This window comes from Herpailurus yagouaroundi, unplaced genomic scaffold, assembly GCF_014898765.1.
Source record: "Herpailurus yagouaroundi ecotype Mexico unplaced genomic scaffold, PumYag 208, whole genome shotgun sequence".
Classification (NCBI taxonomy): Eukaryota; Metazoa; Chordata; class Mammalia; order Carnivora; family Felidae; genus Herpailurus; species Herpailurus yagouaroundi.
The window spans coordinates 10,150,979-10,172,157 of record NW_024412439.1 but is presented as its reverse complement, the minus strand read 5'-3'; the positions used below and the strand labels follow the sequence as shown (position 1 = coordinate 10,172,157).

General features: G+C 65.0%; 1 protein-coding gene across 1 annotated transcript in view; it reads left to right on the top strand.

The window, feature by feature from the left end:
• Nucleotides 1-4,918: 4,918 nt before the first annotated feature.
• The window catches only part of KDM6B (lysine demethylase 6B), a 21,340-nt gene continuing 5,079 nt past the window's right edge, over nt 4,919-21,179 (top strand). Inside the window, exons 1-23 of the mRNA XM_040452937.1 lie at nt 4,919-5,015; nt 7,633-7,750; nt 12,659-12,778; nt 13,039-13,181; nt 13,272-13,413; nt 13,597-13,695; nt 13,798-14,017; nt 14,100-14,192; nt 14,281-14,442; nt 14,522-14,722; nt 14,810-15,157; nt 15,264-17,422; nt 17,537-17,663; nt 17,788-17,893; nt 18,916-19,121; nt 19,215-19,279; nt 19,367-19,438; nt 19,525-19,673; nt 19,809-19,923; nt 20,022-20,209; nt 20,351-20,492; nt 20,812-20,938; nt 21,027-21,176. Of these exons, the coding sequence (XP_040308871.1) occupies nt 13,277-13,413; nt 13,597-13,695; nt 13,798-14,017; nt 14,100-14,192; nt 14,281-14,442; nt 14,522-14,722; nt 14,810-15,157; nt 15,264-17,422; nt 17,537-17,663; nt 17,788-17,893; nt 18,916-19,121; nt 19,215-19,279; nt 19,367-19,438; nt 19,525-19,673; nt 19,809-19,923; nt 20,022-20,209; nt 20,351-20,492; nt 20,812-20,938; nt 21,027-21,176 (4,866 nt within the window). The 5' untranslated portion in view covers nt 4,919-5,015; nt 7,633-7,750; nt 12,659-12,778; nt 13,039-13,181; nt 13,272-13,276. The remainder of the gene's footprint in view (nt 5,016-7,632; nt 7,751-12,658; nt 12,779-13,038; nt 13,182-13,271; nt 13,414-13,596; nt 13,696-13,797; nt 14,018-14,099; nt 14,193-14,280; nt 14,443-14,521; nt 14,723-14,809; nt 15,158-15,263; nt 17,423-17,536; nt 17,664-17,787; nt 17,894-18,915; nt 19,122-19,214; nt 19,280-19,366; nt 19,439-19,524; nt 19,674-19,808; nt 19,924-20,021; nt 20,210-20,350; nt 20,493-20,811; nt 20,939-21,026; nt 21,177-21,179) is intronic.

Below are 21,179 nucleotides of genomic sequence, written 5' to 3'. Positions count from 1 at the left end.
GGAGGCCTCCTCTTCCTCCCCGCTTGAGGGAGGGTCGGGGACTCTAGGGGCCAAGACTGATAATGCACTTCGGACCGGGGCTGGACTTAACTCTGGCCTTGGCCGTGGTTGAACGCGCCGCGGGGATGGGGCCCTGGAGATGGCTAGCCTTTAATAAAGGTGGAAGGATTGTCTTGGAGCTCAGAGCAGGAAAACACCCGCAACCACAAGCCTTAAGCCTCTCAATGGGGTGGTGGGGGTTTGGGGAGGGAGGAAGCCCGGATCTCACAGAGGAAGCGAACCCCTGCGAGCTACTGCTTTTGGACTGGGAAAGGAGCTTGGGAAGAGGGAGGTGTGGCCTTGAACGAGGGGGCAGGGCTGTGGGGCCTAAACCGGGTGTGGCTAAATCTCGGGGCTGGACTTGAGCGGGCGGGGCGGGGCTTATTTTGGGAAACGCGCGTGATCCGAATGGAATAGGGGTTCGTCCGGCAGGGCTCGGGGCCGGACCCAGTAGGTTGCACCCAGCACCCGGCACCGGGTATCCTGTTCGGCACGTGCGCTGAGGCGAGCGGCACAGGAGGAGGAGGGGCGGGGCCCGAGAGGGGGGGGACTTCGGCGCGAGGGGAGGCGGGACCAAGGGAAGGGGGCGGGGCTGGGGCGCAGGGGGGGCGGTGTTTGTGTTGGAAAATCCAACTGCGCCACGGGGCGGAGCGGCCCCCCCCAGCCCCGGCCTGGGAGAGGGGGGGGCCGCTCGACCCCCTGGGAGACCTTGGGGAGCCTGAGCACCTGGGACACCCCAGAACCAGGTAACGGGGGGCCGCGGGGGCGTCTGGAAAGAGGGAAACCATCTCCGCGCAGGGGGGCGGGACGCCTGAGTCTCAGACTTGTAGAGCTGGGGGTGGACGTTTCGGTCCCTGCAAAGGCACTGCAAAGAAGATCGGGGCGCAGGACGCCAGGGTTCCCCAGAATGCAGGGCGGTGTGGGGGAAGAGCGGGCGGGCAGAAGCCTTGGGTTCGGATGTCAAGAGGGGCCTGAAAGGACTCGCAGTTCCCCTGGGGCCGGGATTTCCCCTCCGCAACACTAGGTCGGGGCGGGGCGCGACGGTGCCTAACAGAAGGGCAGGACTGAAGGTCAGAGTCTGCAGATAGGCCAGGGTGATGGCCCTCTGAGGTCGGGTGTGGTCGGGCAGGGGTGCGTCTCCGGTCCCGGGGCCACTTCGGGTCTCCCTCCAGTCCCTCCCACGGTGAGGTGTGTCGCCTCAGCTTTGACCCTCGCGCCAGGAGCGCCGGGAGCCAGCCTCCCCGCGGGAGTCTTCGTGTCCACGCACCCCGCCGCCCCTCCATCCGTGGTCCTGCTACCCCACTCTGATGCTCCTCGCCCTCGCCCGGCTCGGGCCCTGCTCCGTGCGGACCTTCCCAGCGCAGCCACGAGATGGCGAGGGCGAGACGCGCAGCCCGAGCCGCGGGAGCAAGGGGGGGGGGGGAGGGGGAATGTGGCCGGCGGAGGGGCTGAAGCCCCCCGCCCGGCCAGAGAGAAAGGTGGGCCGAGGTGGGCGTCTGACTTCCTGTCATCTCGGCCCCTCACAGGAAATTGTGGGCGGGAGGGCGAAGGGCAGAGGCTGGGGAGGGGGCTGGACTCCCGTCTCCGCCTCCCTGCGCTGGAGTAAATAGTGGGGAGGGGGCACGCGGCTTGGTTACCAAGCAACGCAGATTCGCTTCCTGTCTGCTGTGGCTTGTGGCTGTGACCTGGGGGCGGGGCGACTGCGGGGAAGGTCGGGGGCAGGACGCCTCGGTCTCGGGACGGTACGAGCCCGGGAAGGACGGAGGGGAGGCCGCGAGCTGCGCTGCCGCCGAAGGGGGCTCGGCGGGCGTCCGGAGGGAGGCGGGACCCGGGCGCCACAAGGAGCGCCGCTCCGCCGACCTCCCGGGGGTTGCTTGCCCCGTTGCCGGAGTAACCGGAGAGCCAGACTCGGGAGCCGGATTCCCGAACTCTCGTGTCGGGCCAATCGGCTCCCGCGGAGGCCCCTGACGTCAGGGCCCTGGCAGCCAATGTGGAGGAGGCTTTATAGAGCGACAGGAAAAGGGAGAGGGGAGGGGGAGAGGTGGAGGAAGGGAGGGGGAAGCTGCTCGGGACCCGCACGTGCACTCCCACACGCTCGCGCCCACCCCCCTCCCTCCTCCGCACGCGCCCTAGTAGCCCCCTGCGCCTGCGCGGCGAGTCGCAGCTTGCAGCACTACCGCCGCCCCCCCCCCCCCCCCCCGCGTTTGAATGTGTGTTTGCAAACTAGTCCTGGGCTGCGCTCCTCAGCCCCTCGGGATCCAGGCGTCTGGATCCGCCTGTCCCCTCTCGCTGGGTCTCCAACCACCACTGCCCAGCCTTGCGTGGGAGGGGTCGGCTACCTGTTTCCCACCGACCCCCAGCTGGCGCCCCACTCTCCCAGGTGGGCTGGGCGGAGCTGCGGTTTCCGGCCCCTTCTGCTCCGCCGGCGCCTTCCCGGGCTCTGGCTTAGGTTGCCTCCCCAGGGGGAACGGAACGGGTATCTGCGCCCCTTTGCGAGGCTTCAGTCGCTTGGGCTCAGCTGCTGTTGGCAGCGCGGGAGGGCGCTGCGGGGAAGTCCCGGCCGGCCCAGGTGACTCCCGCCGGGCCACCACGCCCCTTTTTCGCGTGGATGCCTCCTCTTTGATGCACCCCCAACCCTTCCCATCCCTAGCGTGTCTTCCCCACTCCTCCTCGTGCTCATGCACTTCCCCGGGCTCCTCTCGGGCTGTCTGTCCCGGGCTCCACTCGTCCTTCTCGGCTTCTCCCGGTTATATAACTCTTCCTCTCGCCGTGTCCTGGTTTCAACTCCACAGACTCCGCCCTGGAACGGCGCGGGGAGGGGCAGGAGAGTTGGGGACCCAGACAGGTTCCGGCTGGCGGCCGGCTGGGCCACGGGGGATCCCGCAGATGGGAGACGGAGCCCCGCGGGACCCGGTGCCCCCGCCCTCCACCTGCTGCCCCCCACCCGAGATCTCGCCCGGGAGAGAGAAGGCACAGTATCTGCGAGAGGCGTGTCGGGACTCCGTCAGAAATGTGGGTTGGGAGGTCAGGGCTGGAGGCGGGGAGGAGGAGCCGAGAAGCCCGAGTCCCTGGGGCTGGAGTGGTAACTGGGAGTAAAAGAGATAAAGGCAAGCCGCCTGGGTTCCTTCTTCTTCTCCTTTTTGGGTTCCCAGAATTCCTAAGGCTATTTCCCAGGAAGCTTAGCCAAAGGCCCCTTTCCGCCCCTAGGGGTCAAAGGTCTGTGTTAGAGGTGGCCTGGGATGATGTCACCAGCGCACGTGCCCTGGGACGGTTGCCAGGCCGGAGGCCTCCTCCCCTTTCCATTCCGCCTCCCCCTCTCCCCCCCCCCCACCTCTGCCCCGAGTCCGATTCCAACCCCGTGCCATCTTTTCCCCCTCTCCCTTCCCTTGGCCGTAGCAGCCTGCAGGTGGGAAACCCTGGCCTGGAGTTTTGTGAGGGGGAGGGGCACGGGTGTGGTGTGGCCCAAAGACTTTGCCCCTTTGCTGGGCTCCAGGAACCCGGGGTCACTTTTCCCCAGGTGGGTATGAGAACTTTCCTTCCCAGCCCCCTCCGCCCCCGTGAAGGAGCCTCCCAGCAGTCTTGCCGCTTTCCCACCTGCTGCATTGCTAAGTGTCCTATTGCCCCCCTCCCCATTTTGAGTTGAAGTGGGAGTGGTCGCAAGATAGCTACTCCCAGGAGAAGAGCTGTGTGCGGTTTGTGGCGTTCTGTAGACAGCAGCTCATCTCTGATCGTAATTAGTGACACCCCAACAGTGACGAAAAGGGTCAGGAAGCAGTGTTAGACTGAAGAGGACAGGTCTTTATTCGGTGTAGGTGGGTGGGTCAGTTTCCTGAGGGAGGGGGACTCGGTTGATAGTTATGACCGCCCTTCCCTATGGAGTTAAGTTCCCGGGTTTGGTTATGATCTTAGAAAAAAGTGGTTTTTCTTTTTAAGTGTTCCGGAGCTTGGGCTGTCAGGTCAGACCCGGATCCTGTTCCCAGCTCTGCCACTTAGTGGCCATAGGGACTTGGAAAGGTCACCACCTCCCAGAGCCTCACATTCTTCATCTGGAAAATTTAAATATCAATACATACCTTCTTGGCTGTTGGGGAGGTGGGGGGGGGGGGATGAGATAATTTATGCAAAGCACTTCGCAAGGTGGCGGGTGCAGAATAAATACTGAATGAAGGCTTGTTATAAAATGCTTATTATTGTGGTTAAATCGTGATAGTTATGATTTTTGTGACTGTAGTTGTTAGGCCTGGTTCCAGCCGGCCAGGACCTTAGGAGTTGGTTCTGGAGGAGTGGAGAGTCGGTCTTAATTTGGCGGGTGGGAGGGAGGGGGCTGGGGATTAGCTCCCGCTGCTTTGTGCACTTTATTTGATGAGGGCTTTAGTCAGATTTGTATTGCTTTCTTTAGGATTATTTTTCCCCCCCTCTTGGAGAAGAAACAGCTAAGACTATTCCTCTGGCCGTGAAAATAAATAATTGTATTGTGGTTCTTGATTTTTAAGCAAGACCCCAGCCCCCTCCCATGTTCTCTGGAGCCTTTCAATTTTGCAAAGGGACTCTACAGCGGGGACGGGGCTTGGCTGAGGGGTGTGTAAAAAGGTTGGGGTGGGTGGGTGGAGAGAGACTAGTGCTGGGGGCTGGGGGGGGGGGGCGGGTAGTTAAAGGAAGAGACCGGAAGGGAGGAGGAGGGAGCCTGCTGGTGGGGAGGGAGGGAGGGGAGGAGGAGGAGGAGGAGGAGGAGGAGGAGGAGGAGGAGGAGGAGGGAGGGGGTTGGGGAGAGCCTGCTACAGTTCTTTGTTTGACTCCGGGACTCAGGGACGGGGAGGAGGAGGGAGGGAGGCAGAGGCTGCGAGCGCCGGGGCAGGCCCAGGAGGCAGAGGAGGGACCGTCTCCCCCGCCCCCCCAGCCCCCACTCCCCCCCCCTGCTGCTCCCCCCCTCCCTACCCGGACTCCGGGGGCACCGCCGGGGGACAGACACCCAGCAGGTAACCCCGGCCTGGCTCGCCCTCCCTCCTCGGATTTTCCTCCACACCCTCCCGGATGACCCCTTTCCCCGATTCTGTCTCCCCGTTTTCCTCCGGCCTTGCCTCTTTTCCCTGGCCCTCCCTGTTCCATCTCCCCGACTTGGGCTTGTCGCCCGCTGGCCGCGCCGCCGTCTCGTGCAGCCCGACTCCCTTCCCCTCGCCCGACAGCCTGTGCGCCCCAGGTCTGCCCGCGGCACCTTTCGGGGCTCTGTCTCGCCGCTTCTCCTGGCTTTGCTTTCCTTCCGACCTGTCCCCTGGGGCTCTGAGTAAGGAGGCAGCCCCTGTCTTTTCCTCGCTCCCCCAGCTCCCCGCCCCCCCCCCCCAACTCTGGCCCCCTTTCTCCTTCTAGCAGTCTCTAGGGGTGGGGAGAGAACCGGAATTTGGGGGGCCCTCCAGAGGGGCAAGGGGCTGTGTGTCGCTGGGGAAAGGGGCTGTGAGTGTGTGTGTGGGGTGGGGGTGGGGGCGGCTAGAGACCTGGCTGTCTCTCCGTTGTCCCTTTAAATGGCCCTCACATTTCTGGGGACTCATGGGGGGGAGGTGGCAAGCCGCCTGCCTGGGGGGCAGGGCCCTCGGTTTGTCCACACAATCAGGGGTGGTAATGATTTAAAGGGACAGCCTCGGTGTGGCCGCTGCCACCCTGCGCCGGCGGGAGGGGGAGCCGGCAGGCCGTGTCTGGGGAGGCTTGGCTGGTGAGCAGGGCATTTGAGGCTGAATCTGTCGAGGGGCCTGCCAGGTCTGGGACGGTGGTGCGGCTGGGACCTACGAGGAGGGGTGACAGCTCGCGGGGGCAGGGTTGGGGGCACTCAGCCTGGGCCTTCTCCCAGGCCCCACCTTTGGGTTCTCGGACTCCTCGACCAAGAGTCCTTGAGTCCATACTACGGAGTCTGTTGGCCATCAGGTGGAGACCACCGGCCGGTGTGCAGGTCAGCTGCCCGGCTTGGGCACATTGGAGCTGGCCCTTCGGCTTCCCTTTTGTTGTTTGGCTCTGTGCACAAGAAAGCCCCAGCCCCTCCCCCAGCTCCCCCTTCCCGTCCACATGCCCCCCCCCCCCCAACACACACACACCCACCCCAGCTGTTGGACAGATGAATTACAGCCTCCGGCTTGGGGCCAGGGCTGGTGAGGGATTAAAGCTCTGGGGCTGGCCCTTTAAATGGCTGTGGGCCCCTCCCCCACTCTGGTGTCCAGACACCCCATACACACCCTGGTGACCCCCTTGGCTGCCCCTCACTCCTTCTTTGGTCTGTCGTGAGGCCTGCCACTCCCCTCTCTCTAGGCTAGACCCTTCCCAGCACATCCCCTTCCCCTACAACACAGCCACATACACAAACACTACAGACTGCACGCGTGTGCCCGCACGCGCACACACGCACACACACACACACACACACATACAGAGGCAAGCACACGCACACCCTCTGGTCCCATGTTCTCAACATCCCTGTCCTGGAAGGTTCCAGCCTCAAGCTTCCTTTCTGTAGCACAAGAACTTTGCCTGCCCGGCCTCCCTGGCCTGCAGCTGGCCACTACCTGGCCTATGGGGGGCCGGTGGGGGGGGGGGGCCCTGCCTGGGTCAGGAGTGGCTCCTCCCTGGGGGCAGTGTCATCAGCAGCCCAGGCAGCTTGCAGCACATTGCGTCATGGAGGCTGGGGGCTGGAGGCCTGAGTCTCTGGGGCAGGGGGAAGGATGCGGGCTGGCCGGCCGGGGAATGGGGGGACTAGACTGGGAACCCCAATGTCTGGGACCTCAAGGGCAGGCAACTGTGACTAAGGAAGCAGAAACCATAGGTCTCTGAGGAGTGAGTCTGAGATAAGGGCCAGACTTAGGTCTGACCCTAGATGGACACCTGATTCTTGACCCTGGACTTAGAAGACCTAGCTTTTTGTTTCGGAGGGGAGGGAAGGGACTGGGCCTCTGTCACCTTCTTGGGCCACAGAGAGGAAGGAGGTGATGGGGAAACAGGATATGGCCTTGAGGGGTGGGATGCAAGGGAGGCTTGCGGCAGAGGCCACTTTCAGACCCAGACCCAGGTCGTTGTGGAGGAAGGCTCCTCCCTGCTGGGCCCGTTCGTCTAGTCTGGCCACCTGTGCTGCTCGCCAAGACCTGCCTGCACCCGCCTGGGGGAAGAGGAGGGGGCAGAGTCCAGAGGGTGGGGTTGACTGGTGTCTTGATAAGGTTAGGGGTAGGGAGGAGGCTGAGCTGGAGGCAGAAGATTGCAGGCCCGGGGCCAGGACTGAGGCCGACTTGGGTGCCCACGTCAGGGGCAATCGGGGCTACTCTGGGCCCAGGGACTGTCAGCAGGAGAGTCCGGTCCGAAGGGGACTCGTGGATTGGGTGTCCGCTGTGGATGTTCACAGATGCCGTAGCACGCTCCCCTTACCCTCTGGTCCAAGGCTGCTTCCTAACGGGGAAGGCTGGAGGACCACCTTGGGGATGGCTTTTTCTGGTTGCCATGGAAACGGGTTCTCTCATCCCATCTGACCACCAGCACCAGGCTTCTCCTCAATAAGAAGACAGGGAGCACAGGGAAATTCTCCAGCCTGGGAGACCCCACTTCTAACTGGCTTTTTTCTTTCAGGTTCCCCCAGGCACCATGCCAGCCCCGTAGTACCGGCCCCCCCCCCCCACCGTGGTCTGCTGCACCCCACCACTGGGGCACTGGTTCCAATGAGACAGGGCACATCAAATTCCATCTGGTAAGTTCTGCTCCTGAGCAACAACCCCCACCCCCACCCCCACCCGTCCAGCTCTGGACCACATGCTTGAAGAAGAGCGGTATGGTCTGGATCGTGCCCACTCCTCAGAATGGTCCAGTCCAGCTCTGAGCATCCCCCCACCATGTGGTGCTGGAGTGGTTCAGCCTTCCTGGTTTATGGAGCGCCCCTCTGTTGCCCCTGAATGGTTCAGCCCTGTTATTTCACCAGCCTCTCCACTACCACCAAAAAATCTCCCCCCAGTGCTACAACTCAGTTACTTCTGGAGTTGAATTAGACTAGAGTTTGCAAGGCTGGAAGGTAGAGGTGAGATAACCGGGGGGATTTTTCTTGCGGTGAGGGTGCCCTATAAGAGTTGGTGAACAGCGTGGTTCGTGCATGGTGATTGGAAATGGATTTGGAGATGCCGGAGCCCATGGCCACAACAGCCTGCCGCTGTTGCCATGGCAATCGTGGCATCTCACCTTGCCTTCCAGCTCCCTTTCTGTTCCATTCTGTCCCCACGGTGCTACGGCATTTGCCTCCTCCCCGCCCCCCTCCCCCCAAGTCTTACTTCTCTTCTGCTTTCCTCTCTCTTTGGGCCAGTTCTCTGCCTGAGGCTCTGTAGGAGAGGAGAGGATACCTAAGCCAGGGACTTAAGTTCTCTGAGTGTGTGTCGCGCTGAGTTTTTGAGTGGGACTGTTTTCTTCTGTGTGTCTGGATTTGGCAAGATGGTTTGCACATTGGGGTGCCTCAGTGGAATTGTGTTGAATGAATGTGTCAACTGAATGAGCTTCACTGCCAAGAAAGCAATGGCTTCTGAGATCTGCTACAAGTGTCCTACCCACACCTGCTGTCGAGGACAGGGGACATTTGCGATGCTAGAGATGCTGGGGGTAGAACGGGGTGGGGGCGCAGGCAGGCTGACCCAGGAGATGGCCTGTGACGATAAAACCAAGGGAGGGAGAACAGGACAGAGGCAGATAGAAGAGTGGAAAGAATGAGGCCCTGGGAAGAAGCCCAGTTCTTCCACTCTCTTGCAGAGTGAACTTGGCCAAGTTACCTAACCTCTCTGAGCCTCAATTTCCTCATCTGTAAAATGGGTTAAAAAAAAAAAAGTACTTCCTAACTCAGATTTGCGGTGGGGGGAGTTTTAAAAAGGTATGTAAAGTGCTTAAGACGGTGCCTGGTGCCTACTAGTAAGTATTCACTAAATGCTAGCAATTATCATCATAATGGGAGCTGCAGGGAGCCTTGAGGATCAGCCAGGACGTTGAGGAATAGGACGGAACTTGATTGAAGGCAGACAGACGCCCAAATATCTGACTCAAACAGAAGGATCACTGATCCGGCAACAAGACGTCAGGATTCGGGAGGGGCGGGGGGAGTGAGGCGAGGAGTCTGCGGGGTCAGCCTGCTCCAGTGTTTCCCAGACTCTGTTCGGGAACATGAAGGCAAACACAGAAGGGCATGTGCAGAGACACACGTGATCACGCAAGTGATGCAGAGGCAGACCCAGACAAAAGACCGAGACAGGAGCCAGGCAGACACACAGACAGAGACAGCCCCTCAGAGTCATGTAGACAGGCATAATGACAGGAACGCGTCAGACACAGGCACTGAAGGAGACGAGATGAGCAGATATGCAGGTGCACACAGAGACAGACACCGGGACGACCCACACACAGCCGACCTTGTCAGACACACTGGTGAACACAGCGGTCCAGTCAGAGGCAGACACAAGGCTCGCAGTGACACATAGCGGGCCGGGGCCGGCACTGTCACTCCTCGGTGGGGGGGCGGGGAGGGGCCAGCAGCGGGGGAAGGCTGGGGAAGGGAATCCCGAGCGGGCGGCCTGCCCGGGTGGCTGAGTCACAGCGGCGCCCCAGCCGGCGGCCCTCCCCTCCGCCTCCCCCCTCCCCCAGGTAAGAAGCGAGCCTGTAACCCCTCGCTTCCACCGGGCGGAACGAGGCCTGGCGGGGAGCGGGATGCGGCGGGTGCCGGCCCCGGCCCCGGCCCCTCCTCGGCGCGTCCGCGGACTGCGTGCGGGTGGGGAAGACCGTGTGCGCGGGGTCTTGTCTTTGGCCGGCATGTGAGTCTGCGTGCGCACGTCTGGCCCCTTCCCCCGCGTCCCGCGCGGCCGCAGCGGTGCGCGCCGGGGGCTCCTCAGGCCTGGAGCCGGGAGAGGGTTAAGTGGGTGTGATTGATGGAGTGGGTCTCTCTCGGGGCTCCGGGGGAGGGGGTCGGTTAAAGTCCCCGAGTCCAGAGCCCGGATGGAAGGGGCGGAGCTGGGCTTAACCGGGAGTGCCCGGATGGAGAGGGCGTGGCCTCGGCAGGAGCAGAATTAACCCTTTCTGGGCGGGCGGCCCCGGGGACTGTGGGTCGGGCGGGAGAGGCTGGGAAGGAATGTCTGCCCCAGAAGTATACCGTCCTCCCAGCCTGGCTGTGGCCGCGTGCGTCTTCCTCTCGCCTGCCTTCGGGGAGTCTGTGGGTGTCTGTCTTTGTGACTGCTGCCCGTGGCCGTCCCCTCCCCTTGGTTAGTACGGACACCGGCAGTCGGGGAGGGCTATTCCTGCCCCAAAGCGAGAGTGGAGGTGAGAGTGGACCGCGAGCCGGCGCCGGGGAACAGGTGTGAGCGCGGCGTCGAGGCTGGCGGGCGCGGGGAGGGGCCATCGTGGGGGAAGACGAGAGGGGAAATTCCGCGGGACCGGTGGTGAGCGGTGTGTGGGCTGAGTTGTGTCTGCCTCTGACTGTGTGTCTGTGTGTGTTCAGGGAGGCGAGGGCTGAGTCAGTGGGAATAGGGGAAGGTTTTGTGGGTGACTCACGCTCTCCCACCCCAAGCCTGAATCAGACCCCGAGGGAGGGCTTTGTACGGGGGGCGGATGAGGAGTCAGGCGCCCGGGTCCCGGTGAATCCGAGGTGGTTGGCGAGAGTGAATGTGTATTTAGTGCACAGGAAGTTTTTGTTCTCCAGTGAGGGCTGCTGTACTCTGAGTACCGGCGTGGGGGGTTGTGGACAAAGGTGGAAAGGGGCTGGAGGGACGGGACTCAGTGCTTTAGGGAAAGCTGAGTCAGTTCCCCGTGGGAAAGGGGAAGTGGTGGAGGGGAAGTGTCATCATCGCAGAAGGGGAGGCTGCATTTCCTGGTAGCTGGCAGCGCCCTCGGCACCGCTTCGCAAACGGGGATCTGATCCTGCGATGCCTGAACCCCCGCCCCCCGTCCCCCCCCCCCCCCCCCCCCCCCCACCGTTAGCCCATGCGTGGTCCCGGACTTGGGTGGGGGAATGCGGCCCGGGCTACCCTTAGACCGCAGCTAAGCGCTCTGCTCGTCCCAGGGCTTTGGCAACTGACCGAAAGTCAGTGTGGTGAGCAGAGAGAGTTCGGGCAGAAACTCCGCTAGAGCCGCGGACGCCGTCCGCAGAGCCCAAGCGTTCGCAGGGCTCGGCGGGGAGTGGCGCGCCGCGACCTGTAGGGTCCGGAGCTTAGCACGTAAACAGACCACCTTGTCCTGCGGAGAGAGGACTGTTTTCACCAGAAACCCGCCTGCCTTTGCGGGCTGGGTGGAAATTTCCCCACCGCGCAGACTTCTCTCGGCGAAGGCGAACTTTCCAGCCGCCCCCAGCCCCTCGTCGCGCGCGCTCCCCCGGCTTCCTGCCCGGCGCTCGCTCCAGCTGGAGCGCTGGCCCCGCCCCCGCCGCTTTGTACTCTACGCTCGCCTCTCGCAGCTCTTTGTACTCTAGACTCTCAATGGACCGATCCCGGGAGCGGAGCCGGCTCCCTACCTGCGGGGACGCCGGGTAGGCGAGGAAGAGGCGCGGGGACGGGGATCCTGGGCTCAGGCGACAAGGAAGAACTGGGGCCGAAGGGGAGGTGCCCAGAAGGGGGGCGCTGCGCCCGTCGTGGGTCGAGGCGGCACCGACGGGAAAGGGCGGGGGGGGGGGGGGGGCGCCGCGAAGGAGGAAGTGAAACGGGTTCTGGGTTCTTTAAGGGAGTGGGCGGTGAGAGTGGGACAAGGGTGATGTCACCGCCTGTTGGGCCCCGCCCTCCTCCCTCCCGAAGGACCCCCCCCTTACACTTACACACGCCGCTTCCGCTGCGCAAGTAGCCACGTCACGGGCAACCCCCGAAATCCCCCCTCCCTTGGGGGGCGGGGGCCACGTGGGCCGTGGGGAACCGCGTGGCCCCGACGGGGAAGGGCATAGAGGATACGGGAGCCACGCGAGAGGGGCCACTCGGGACCGCTGTGCGCGTCTTCTCAGAAGTTGGGGGATTAAAGGGAGATTTTGGTTTTGGGGGTCGGTTGGAACTGAAGACCTAGAGAGCCAGGGGAAGTGGAGGAGCTCCGGGAACTAGGTAGGCTGGGGGCCCCGACCGTAGTTTGGGATAGGGTCAGGCGTGGGGGGGGGGGGGGGGGGGGGGGGGGGGGGGGAGCGCTCGGATCTCGGCGCGGGCGGGTTTGGGTACCGAAGTCGCCGGGACCTGCCAGCTCTCAGCAGTCACAGGGGGCACCCGGGGTGGGAGGTGAGGCACAGGGCGAGGTGAAGGGAGGAAAGGCAGCGACGCCTTTGTCTACGTTGTGCCTCCGTTTGCCGTCGGCCGGTCTTAGGGCGCCGGGGCCGGGGGCTTTTCGGTAGGTCCTGCCGGGAATACCGGCGACTCTATGGGTGCGTGGGACTCGCGGGTGGCGCCGTCCCCCAGGCCGGCCCGAGCGTGCGACGTGCCGCCTTCACCCGCAGGGGTCCCGGGCCCTGCCTGCGCCGCCGGCCCGGGTGTCAGGTCCGGGATGGAGACCCTAGGTGGGAGCCGCGGGGTCACCCCGGGGTCACCCCGGGCCGAGCCCGTCTGACCGGCTCCGCCGCCCCTCCTCCCCCGGCCGAGGCCGGGCTAACCTCGCTCTCATTGGTCCCGGCCAGGCTGTTACTGAGGCGGAGACACGGGTGATGATTGGCTTTCTGGCGAGAGGGGAAGTCCTGTGATTGGCCGGATCTCAGGAGCTCGCCGACGCCGTGCGAGGACGCTCCCACGGAGGCCGGGTAAGCCGCCGCGGCGCTGCCCGTCCGCCCCAGTGGCTCCCGGCAGCGAGCCGCCGCTGACCGGCCGTCCCGCTCCCTGCCGCTCGTCCCGGCGCCTCGCCGCTCTCCCGGGCCTCCGGGGGCTCCTTGGGCGGCGTGGCCCTCCCCTCGGGGAAAGCCAAGGCCCGACTCCCGGTGCAGATGACTGCCCGGCCGGGCCCCTGGGCCTCAGCTGTGCGCTGGCCGGCTCACGGCACTCCTTCTCCTCCTCCCCTCCGCAGAATTGGCTGTGAAGGGCCCTGGGTGGCCGTCTGGGGGCAGTGGGCACTCCTGTCAGAGCGGCTGGAGCGGGACCGTCGCCCCAGAGAGCTGGGGCAGGGGGCCGTGCCCGATCTCCAGGGCTCCTGGGGCCACTGCTGACCTGGTAAGGGAAAGACCAGGGCTGGGTCGGCCGTGTGTATGCTGCTGGCTCAGCCTGTGCCCCCATGAAGATCTTGATCTCTCCTTGACTCAGGCTGGATGCATCGGGCAGTGGACCCTCCAGGGGCCCGCGCTGCACGGGAAGCCTTTGCCCTCGGGGGCTTGAGCTGTGCTGGGGCCTGGAGCTCCTGCCCGCCCCATCCCCCTCCTCGAAGCGCATGGCTGCCTGGAGGCAGGTGAGAACATGGGGCACCCCTCTCCCCGTCTCCACTCTTTGGTCACTCTCTGGGTTTCTGCTGATCTGTGGACCCCAGTGGGGTTCTCAGCTGCTTTCCCTTAGTCTCTCAGTGCTCTCATTTCTAAGTAGGGACGGGACCACTTCATCTTGCTGCACGTTAACAGACCCCTTCCGTCTCTAGGTGCTCTGCCAGCATCGGGCAGCCCCCACTCTCTGCTCCCCTACCCCCTTCACATGGCAGTAGCTCTGGACACCCCAACAAACCGTATTATGCTCCAGGGTGAGTACGGAATCAAAGGTGCTGTAGATGGGACGTAAGCCTGGGGCCTCAGAAGAGGTCCCCCAGGCCTGACCAGCCCCCACAACTCCTTCTGCCCGGTAGGACCCCCGCCCCGAGACCCCTCCACGGGAAGCTGGAATCCCTGCATGGCTGTGTGCAGGCACTGCTCCGAGAGCCGGCCCAGCCGGGGCTGTGGGAGCAGCTGGGGCAGCTATACGAGTCTGAGCACGACAGCGAGGAGGCCATTCGCTGCTATCACAGTGCCCTTCGATACGGAGGAAGCTTGGCTGAGTTGGGGCCCCGCATCGGCCGACTACAGCAGGTGGGATGAGGCAGGGCCCGGGGGGCTGGGCTTGTGCCTTCTGGCTAGGCGCCCTCATCCTAACGTGTGCTTCTGCCCCCAGGCCCAGTTCTGGAACTTTCACGCCGGCTCCTGCCAGCACCGAGCCAAGGTCCTGCCCCCCCTGGAGCAAGTGTGGAACTTGCTGCACCTTGAGGTGAGATGGGGGCCGGTGGGGTGGGGAGGAGAGGCCCCTGGCTGGATCTGCACATGTGTCATTCTCTCTCCTTCCTTTTTGTTTTCAGCACAAGCGGAACTATGGGGCCAAGCGGGGCGGTCCCCCCGTGAAGCGAGCCGCTGAGCCCCCAGTGGTGCAGCCCGTGCCTCCTGCGGCGCTCTCAGGCCCCTCGGGGGACGAGGGCCTCAGCCCCGGGGGCAAGCGCAGGAGAGGCTGCGGCTCTGAGCAGGTATGGTCGCATGTAGGCCACGGGCCGCCGTGGGCAGGACTGGGCCGGGGTGCCGTTCTCACGCTCTCTCTTCTTCCAGACTGGCCTTCCCCCGGGGCTGCCGCTGCCCCCGCCGCCACTGCCCCCACCGCCCCCGCCGCCCCCCCCGCCGCCGCCCCCACCCCTGCCTGGCCTCGCCACTAGCCCTCCATTTCAGCTGAGCAAGCCAGGGCTGTGGAGCGCCCTGCATGGAGATGTCTGGGGCCCCGAGCGCAAGGGTTCGGCCCCCCCGGAGCGCCAGGTGAGCCCCAATCGGTTGCCCCTCGTCTCTTAACCACAAGTCCCCCGTCCCCCACGTGTCACTCGTGGCCCTTTGCCTCTCCCACAGGAGCAGCGGCACTCGCTGCCTCACCCGTATCCGTACCCGGCTCCGGCCTACGCCGCGCACCCCCCTGGCCACCGGCTGGTCCCGGCCGCACCCCCCGGCCCAGGCCCCCGCCCCCCAGGAGCAGAGAGCCATGGCTGCCCGCCTGCCACCCGTCCCCCCGGAAGTGACCTTAGAGAGAGCAGAGTTCAGAGGTCGCGGATGGACTCCAGCGTTTCACCAGCAGCAACCACCGCCTGCGTGCCTTACGCCCCTTCCCGGCCCCCTGGCCTCCCCGGCCCCACCAGCAGCAGCAGTAGCAGCAGCAGCAACAACACCGGTCTCCGGGCCGCGGAGCCGAGCCCAGGCATTGTGAGTTCCGGACCGCGGGTGGACTGCGGGTGGAGCGGGCGGTGCCACCCCCCCCCCCCCCCCCCCAACCCCCGGCAGCCGCCGACCGCCCGTCCCCTGCTTGCAGCCCGGCGCTGATCATTACCAAACTCCCGCGCTGGACGTCTCCTCTCACCAAGGCCGCCTGGGGCCCTCGGCACACAGCAGTCGGAAACCGTTCCTGGCGGCTCCCGCTGCCACTCCTCACCTGTCCCTGCCGCCCGGCCCCCCCTCGCCGCCTCCGCCGCCCTGTCCCCGCCTCTTACGCCCTCCGCCCCCCCCTGCCTGGCTGAAGGGCCCGGCCTGCCGGGCAGCCCGCGAGGATGGGGAGATCTTCGAGGAGCTCTTCTTTGGGTCTGAGGGACGCCCCCGCCCTCCCCCACCACCCCTCCCCCACCGCGAGGGCTTCTTGGGGCCTCCGGCTCCCCGCTTTTCTGTGGGCACTCAGGATTCGCACACCCCTTCGACTCCCCCAGCCACCAGCAGCAGCAACCATGGCAGCCACGGCAGCAGCCCCACAGGGCCCGTGTCCTTCCCCCCGCCTCCCTACCTGGCCAGAAGTTTGGACCCCCTTCCCCGGCCCCCCAGCCCCAGTCTGAGCCCCCAGGACCCGCCTCTCGCGCCCTTGACTCTCGCCCTGCCTCCAGCTCCTCCCTCCTCCTGCCACCAAAATACCTCAGGAAGCTTCAGGCGCCCGGAGAGCCCTCGGCCCAGGGTCTCCTTCCCAAAGACCCCCGAGGTGGGGCCGGGCCCCCCCCCAGGCCCCTTGAATAAAGCCCCCCAGCCTGTGCCGCCCAGGGTCGGGGAGCTGCCTGCCCGAGGCCCGCGGCTCTTCGATTTTCCCCCTACCCCGCTGGAGGACCAGTTTGAGGAGCCGGCGGAGTTCAAGATCCTCCCCGATGGGCTGGCCAACATCATGAAGATGCTGGACGAATCCATTCGCAAGGAGGAGGAACAGCAACAGGAGGCGGGCGCAGCCCCCCCGCCCCCGCTGAAGGAGCCCTTTTCGTCTCTGCAGCCTCCGTTCCCTAGTGACACAACCCCGGCCGCCACTGCCACCGCCGCCCAGGAAGAGGAGAAGAAGCCACCACCAGCCCTGCCGCCACCGCCGCCTCTAGCCAAGTTTCCTCCGCCGCCCCCGCTCCCCCCACCGGCCGGCCCGGCCAGCCTGCTCAAGTCCTTGGCCTCCGTGCTGGAAGGACAGAAGTACTGTTACCGGGGGACTGGAGCTGCCCTCGCCACCCGGCCCGGGCCCTTGCCCGCCACTCAGTATTCGCCAGGCCCCCCATCAGGTGCTACCGCCCCGCCGCCCGCCTCGGCGGCCCCTAGCGCCCAGGGCTCCCCGCAGCCCTCCGCTCCCTCGGCATCTCACTTCTCTACCTCAGGCGGGCCCTGGGCCCGGGAGCGCGGGGCGGGCGAAGAGCCGGCCCCGGGCCCCATGACCCCCGCCCCGCCGCCCCCACCCCTGCCTCTGCCCCCTGCTCGGTCTGAGTCTGAGGTGCTAGAAGAGATCAGTCGGGCTTGTGAGACCCTTGTGGAGCGGGTGGGCCGGAGCGCCACGGACCCGGCAGGCCCGGTGGACACGGCGGGCCCGGTGGACACGGCAGGCCCGGTGGACAGTGGGACCGAGCGGCTGCTGCCTCCCGCCCAGGCCCGCGAGGAGAGTGGCGGGGTGGCGGCGGCGGCGGCGGCAGGACCAGGCAGCAGCAGCAAGCGGCGGCAGAAAGAGCACCAGAAGGAGCACCAGAAGGAGCACCGGCGGCACAGGCGGGCCTGTAAGGACAGCGTGGGTCGGCGGCCCCGAGAGGGCAGGGCAAAGACCAAGGCCAAGGCCCCCAAAGAAAAGAGCCGCCGGGTGCTGGGCAACCTGGACCTGCAGAGCGAGGAGATCCAGGGTCGCGAGAAGGCCCGGCCCGATCTTGGCGGGGCCTCCAAGGCCAAGCCACCCACGGCTCCTGCCCCTCCACCGGCCCCCGCGCCCCCTGCCCAGCCCACAGCGCCCTCGGCTCCCATTCCCGGGAAGAAGGCTCGCGAGGAAGCACCAGGGCCACCAGGTGTCAGCCGGGCTGACATGTTAAAGCTGCGCTCACTCAGCGAAGGGCCCCCCAAGGAGCTGAAGATCCGCCTCATCAAGGTGGAGAGTGGGGACAAGGAGACCTTTATCGCCTCCGAGGTGGAGGAGCGGAGGCTGCGCATGGCGGACCTCACCATCAGCCACTGCGCTGCTGACGTCGTGCGTGCCAGCAAGTAAGTTCCGGGAGGTGGCCCCCACCCCCCCCAGGCTGCTGGCCCGGCCCAGTGGGGGGCTCCCTTCCCCATCACCCTGATATTCCTGCCCTCATGTCCCTATCTTCCCCACAGGAATGCCAAGGTGAAAGGGAAGTTTCGAGAGTCCTACCTTTCCCCTGCCCAGTCTGTGAAACCGAAGATCAACACTGAGGAGAAGCTGCCCCGGGAAAAACTCAACCCGCCCACACCCAGCATCTATGTACGTATGACCCCCCTGCCATGGGTTCTGAGACTGCGTCTGGGCCGGCAGGGGCAGTGGGGGAGGGGGCTCAGAGCCCGGGGCAGGGCTCTCACCCTGGCCCTGTCTCCTTGTCATCTCTCAGCTGGAGAGCAAACGGGACGCCTTCTCACCTGTGCTGCTGCAGTTCTGCACAGACCCTCGGAATCCCATCACCGTGATCCGGGGCCTGGCGGGCTCCCTGCGGCTCAGTGAGTATGGAAGGGCAGGAGGGTGAGGGGAGGCCTCGGAGGGCCCCCATGCTTGCAGACCCCGGACTGCAGCTCTCACGAGCTATCCTCAGTCCTCCGCACGCCCTACTTGAGGCCTTGGGCTTTCTTCCCATCACTGTGTCCCCAGCACTGGATAGAGGGGCAGGGGATGGAACCCAGGACCTGGTTAGGGTCACTTTTGGTTTTCTTGATCAATTAGGATGAGAATACAGAGTATACAAAACCCCTGCCGGCCCATGGTTTGGGGATTTTTTTTTAAAGTTTATTTATTTTGAGAGAGAGCGGGAAGGGGCAGAGAGAGGAGGGAGCAGAGAGTGAGAGTGGGGAAGGGCAGAGAGGGAGAGAGAATCCCAAGCAGGCTCCACACTCAGCACACAGTCTAATGAGGGGCTCGATCCTACGACTGTGAGGTCGTGACTCAAGCTGAAATCAAGAGTCCGAAAGTTGGTTACTTAACCCATCGAGCCACCCAGGTGTCCAGGGCTCTCTTTTTCAGCGCTTTATCGTGCAAAAAAATTTTTATCGGGCAAAATTCCAAACAAAGGTACTTACGTACAAACGGAAACCACACAGAAACATAAAAGGCAATCGTCTTTCCTCTATGTCCGTAGTATTCTCTATACCCGTATATCCTTCCTTCTCACCGCTGTTAGCGTGAAGCGTGTTCTAGGCTTGTACTTAACTAAATCTCTGGTTGGATCCAGCGATAACTTAAGGAAACTGCCATTCATTGAGCGCCTATTAAGTGCCAGGTGCAGTGCACCTGTGGCCTCACGCACACCTGAGGACTCTCCTGGAGGTGCCTCGACTCAGAGCAGCAGCAGGAGAAAAGGGGGTCGCCCTGGGAGGACCAACCTTCCCAGCTGCGTGTGGGGCTGGGCTGGGCTGAGCTTCCTGAAGCTGGGGGGGGGGGGGGATGGGGAGAGGCTTGGGGAGGAAGAAGGCCCTCGCTCCCTGCCCTCCGCCCTTGCCCCGACGCCCTGCTCGGTCCTGCCTTGCAGACTTGGGCCTCTTCTCCACCAAGACGCTGGTGGAGGCGAGCGGCGAGCACACGGTGGAGGTGCGTACCCAGGTACAGCAGCCTTCGGACGAGAACTGGGACCTGACGGGCACGCGGCAGATCTGGCCTTGTGAGAGCTCCCGCTCGCACACCACCATCGCCAAGTACGCGCAGTACCAGGCCTCGTCCTTCCAGGAGTCCCTGCAGGTGCGAGGGGCTGCCCGGGCTGGGGGTGCGGGTGGGGGGGTTGGGTTCCCGGCGGCACCGACCCCAGCCCGCCTCCCCGCTGTGACCCAGCAGGAGGAGAAGGAAAGCGAGGATGAGGAGTCAGAGGAGCCCGACAGCACCACGGGGACCCCTCCTAGGTAGGTCCCGGTCGTCCGCCGCCTTCGTGTCCTTCCCCTTCCCTTGGCCGGCGGGTCTCCGTCAACCCGTGCTCTTTGCCCCGGCAGCAGCGCGCCAGACCCGAAGAACCATCACATCATTAAGTTCGGCACCAACATCGACCTGTCTGATGCCAAGCGGTTAGTGCGGCTGGGGGCAGGGGCGCTGCCGGACCGGCAGGGGTCGGGGGCGGCCTCTCACTTCTGTGGCACCTTCGCCACCGCAGGTGGAAACCCCAGCTACAGGAGCTGCTGAAGCTGCCCGCCTTCATGCGGGTCACCTCCACGGGCAACATGCTGAGCCACGTGGGCCACACCATCCTGGGCATGAACACCGTGCAGCTGTACATGAAGGTTCCCGGCAGCCGAACGCCAGGTGCGCTCCTCACCCGGGCGCGCGCGAGGGGGCGGGGCTGCCGCTCCGCCAGCCAATGGGGGCCCGGGGGCGGACCGGGCGCGGAGCGCAGGCCGGGCTGCCGCCTGCCATGCCGTTCTCTGTCGCCCCCTGCAGGCCACCAGGAGAACAACAACTTCTGCTCCGTCAACATCAACATCGGCCCTGGCGACTGCGAGTGGTTTGCGGTGCACGAGCACTACTGGGAGACTATCAGCGCCTTCTGCGACCGGTGCGCGCCACCCTGGCCCCGCCAGATACACCTCCTCCCACCCCCCAAGTCCCGCCCCGTCCCTGTGGCTTCCGTCTGACCCTGTGGCCACCGCGCAGGCACGGCGTGGACTACCTGACTGGTTCCTGGTGGCCAATCCTGGATGACCTCTATGCTTCCAATATCCCCGTGTACCGCTTCGTGCAGCGCCCCGGAGACCTGGTGTGGATTAACGCGGGCACCGTGCACTGGGTGCAGGCCACCGGCTGGTGCAACAACATTGCCTGGAACGTGGGGCCCCTCACCGGTGAGTGGGCGGGGCCCGTGGGGGGTGAGCCCCGTGGGTGGCCGAGCTGGACGGCAGCCGGCTGCCAGGGAAGGGAGGGCCTGGGGGCCAGCGTGGCCGCGGCTGCTTGAGATGCCTCTGTTTCCCCCTCTGGCCCCGCAGCCTATCAGTACCAGCTGGCCCTGGAACGATACGAGTGGAACGAGGTGAAGAACGTCAAGTCCATCGTGCCCATGATTCACGTGTCCTGGAACGTGGCTCGCACGGTCAAAATCAGCGACCCGGACCTGTTCAAGATGATCAAGTGAGCGCCCCGCTTGGGAAGAAGCCCATCTCCACCCAACTTGGCCCCGCTCTTGCCCTTTCTGTCGGATTCCACCCCGTCTTCCTTCTTCTCTGCCCCAGACCACGTGCCCTGCACTGTACCCGCTCCCGCTCCCGCTCCGATGAGCTTTATTTTCCTGCGGCCCAAATAGACAAGAGCCACATGTCCACTGTGAGCGATGCCCAGGTCAGGGGCCGTGACCCCAGCCTGGAGCCGGGAGGCCCCGCCCCGCCCCGCTCCGCTCGGTCGGCCTCACGGCTCCCCTCGCCTCCCCTCCCCTCCCTCTGCACGCGCGCAGGTTCTGCCTCCTGCAGTCCATGAAGCACTGCCAGGTGCAGCGCGAGAGCCTGGTGCGGGCCGGGAAGAAGATCGCCTACCAGGGCCGGGTCAAGGACGAGCCCGCCTACTACTGCAACGAGTGCGACGTGAGTGGGCCCGCCGCGCCCTGGAGGGAGGTGCCCCCCGCCGCCCTCGCTCCCCGTGACCGCCCCCCTCCCCTGCGCCCCGTCCCAGGTGGAGGTGTTCAACATCCTGTTCGTGACCAGCGAGAACGGCAGCCGCAACACGTACCTGGTGCACTGCGAGGCGTGCGCGCGGCGGCGCAGCGCGGGCCTGCAGGGCGTGGTGGTGCTGGAGCAGTACCGCACCGAGGAGCTGGCGCAGGCC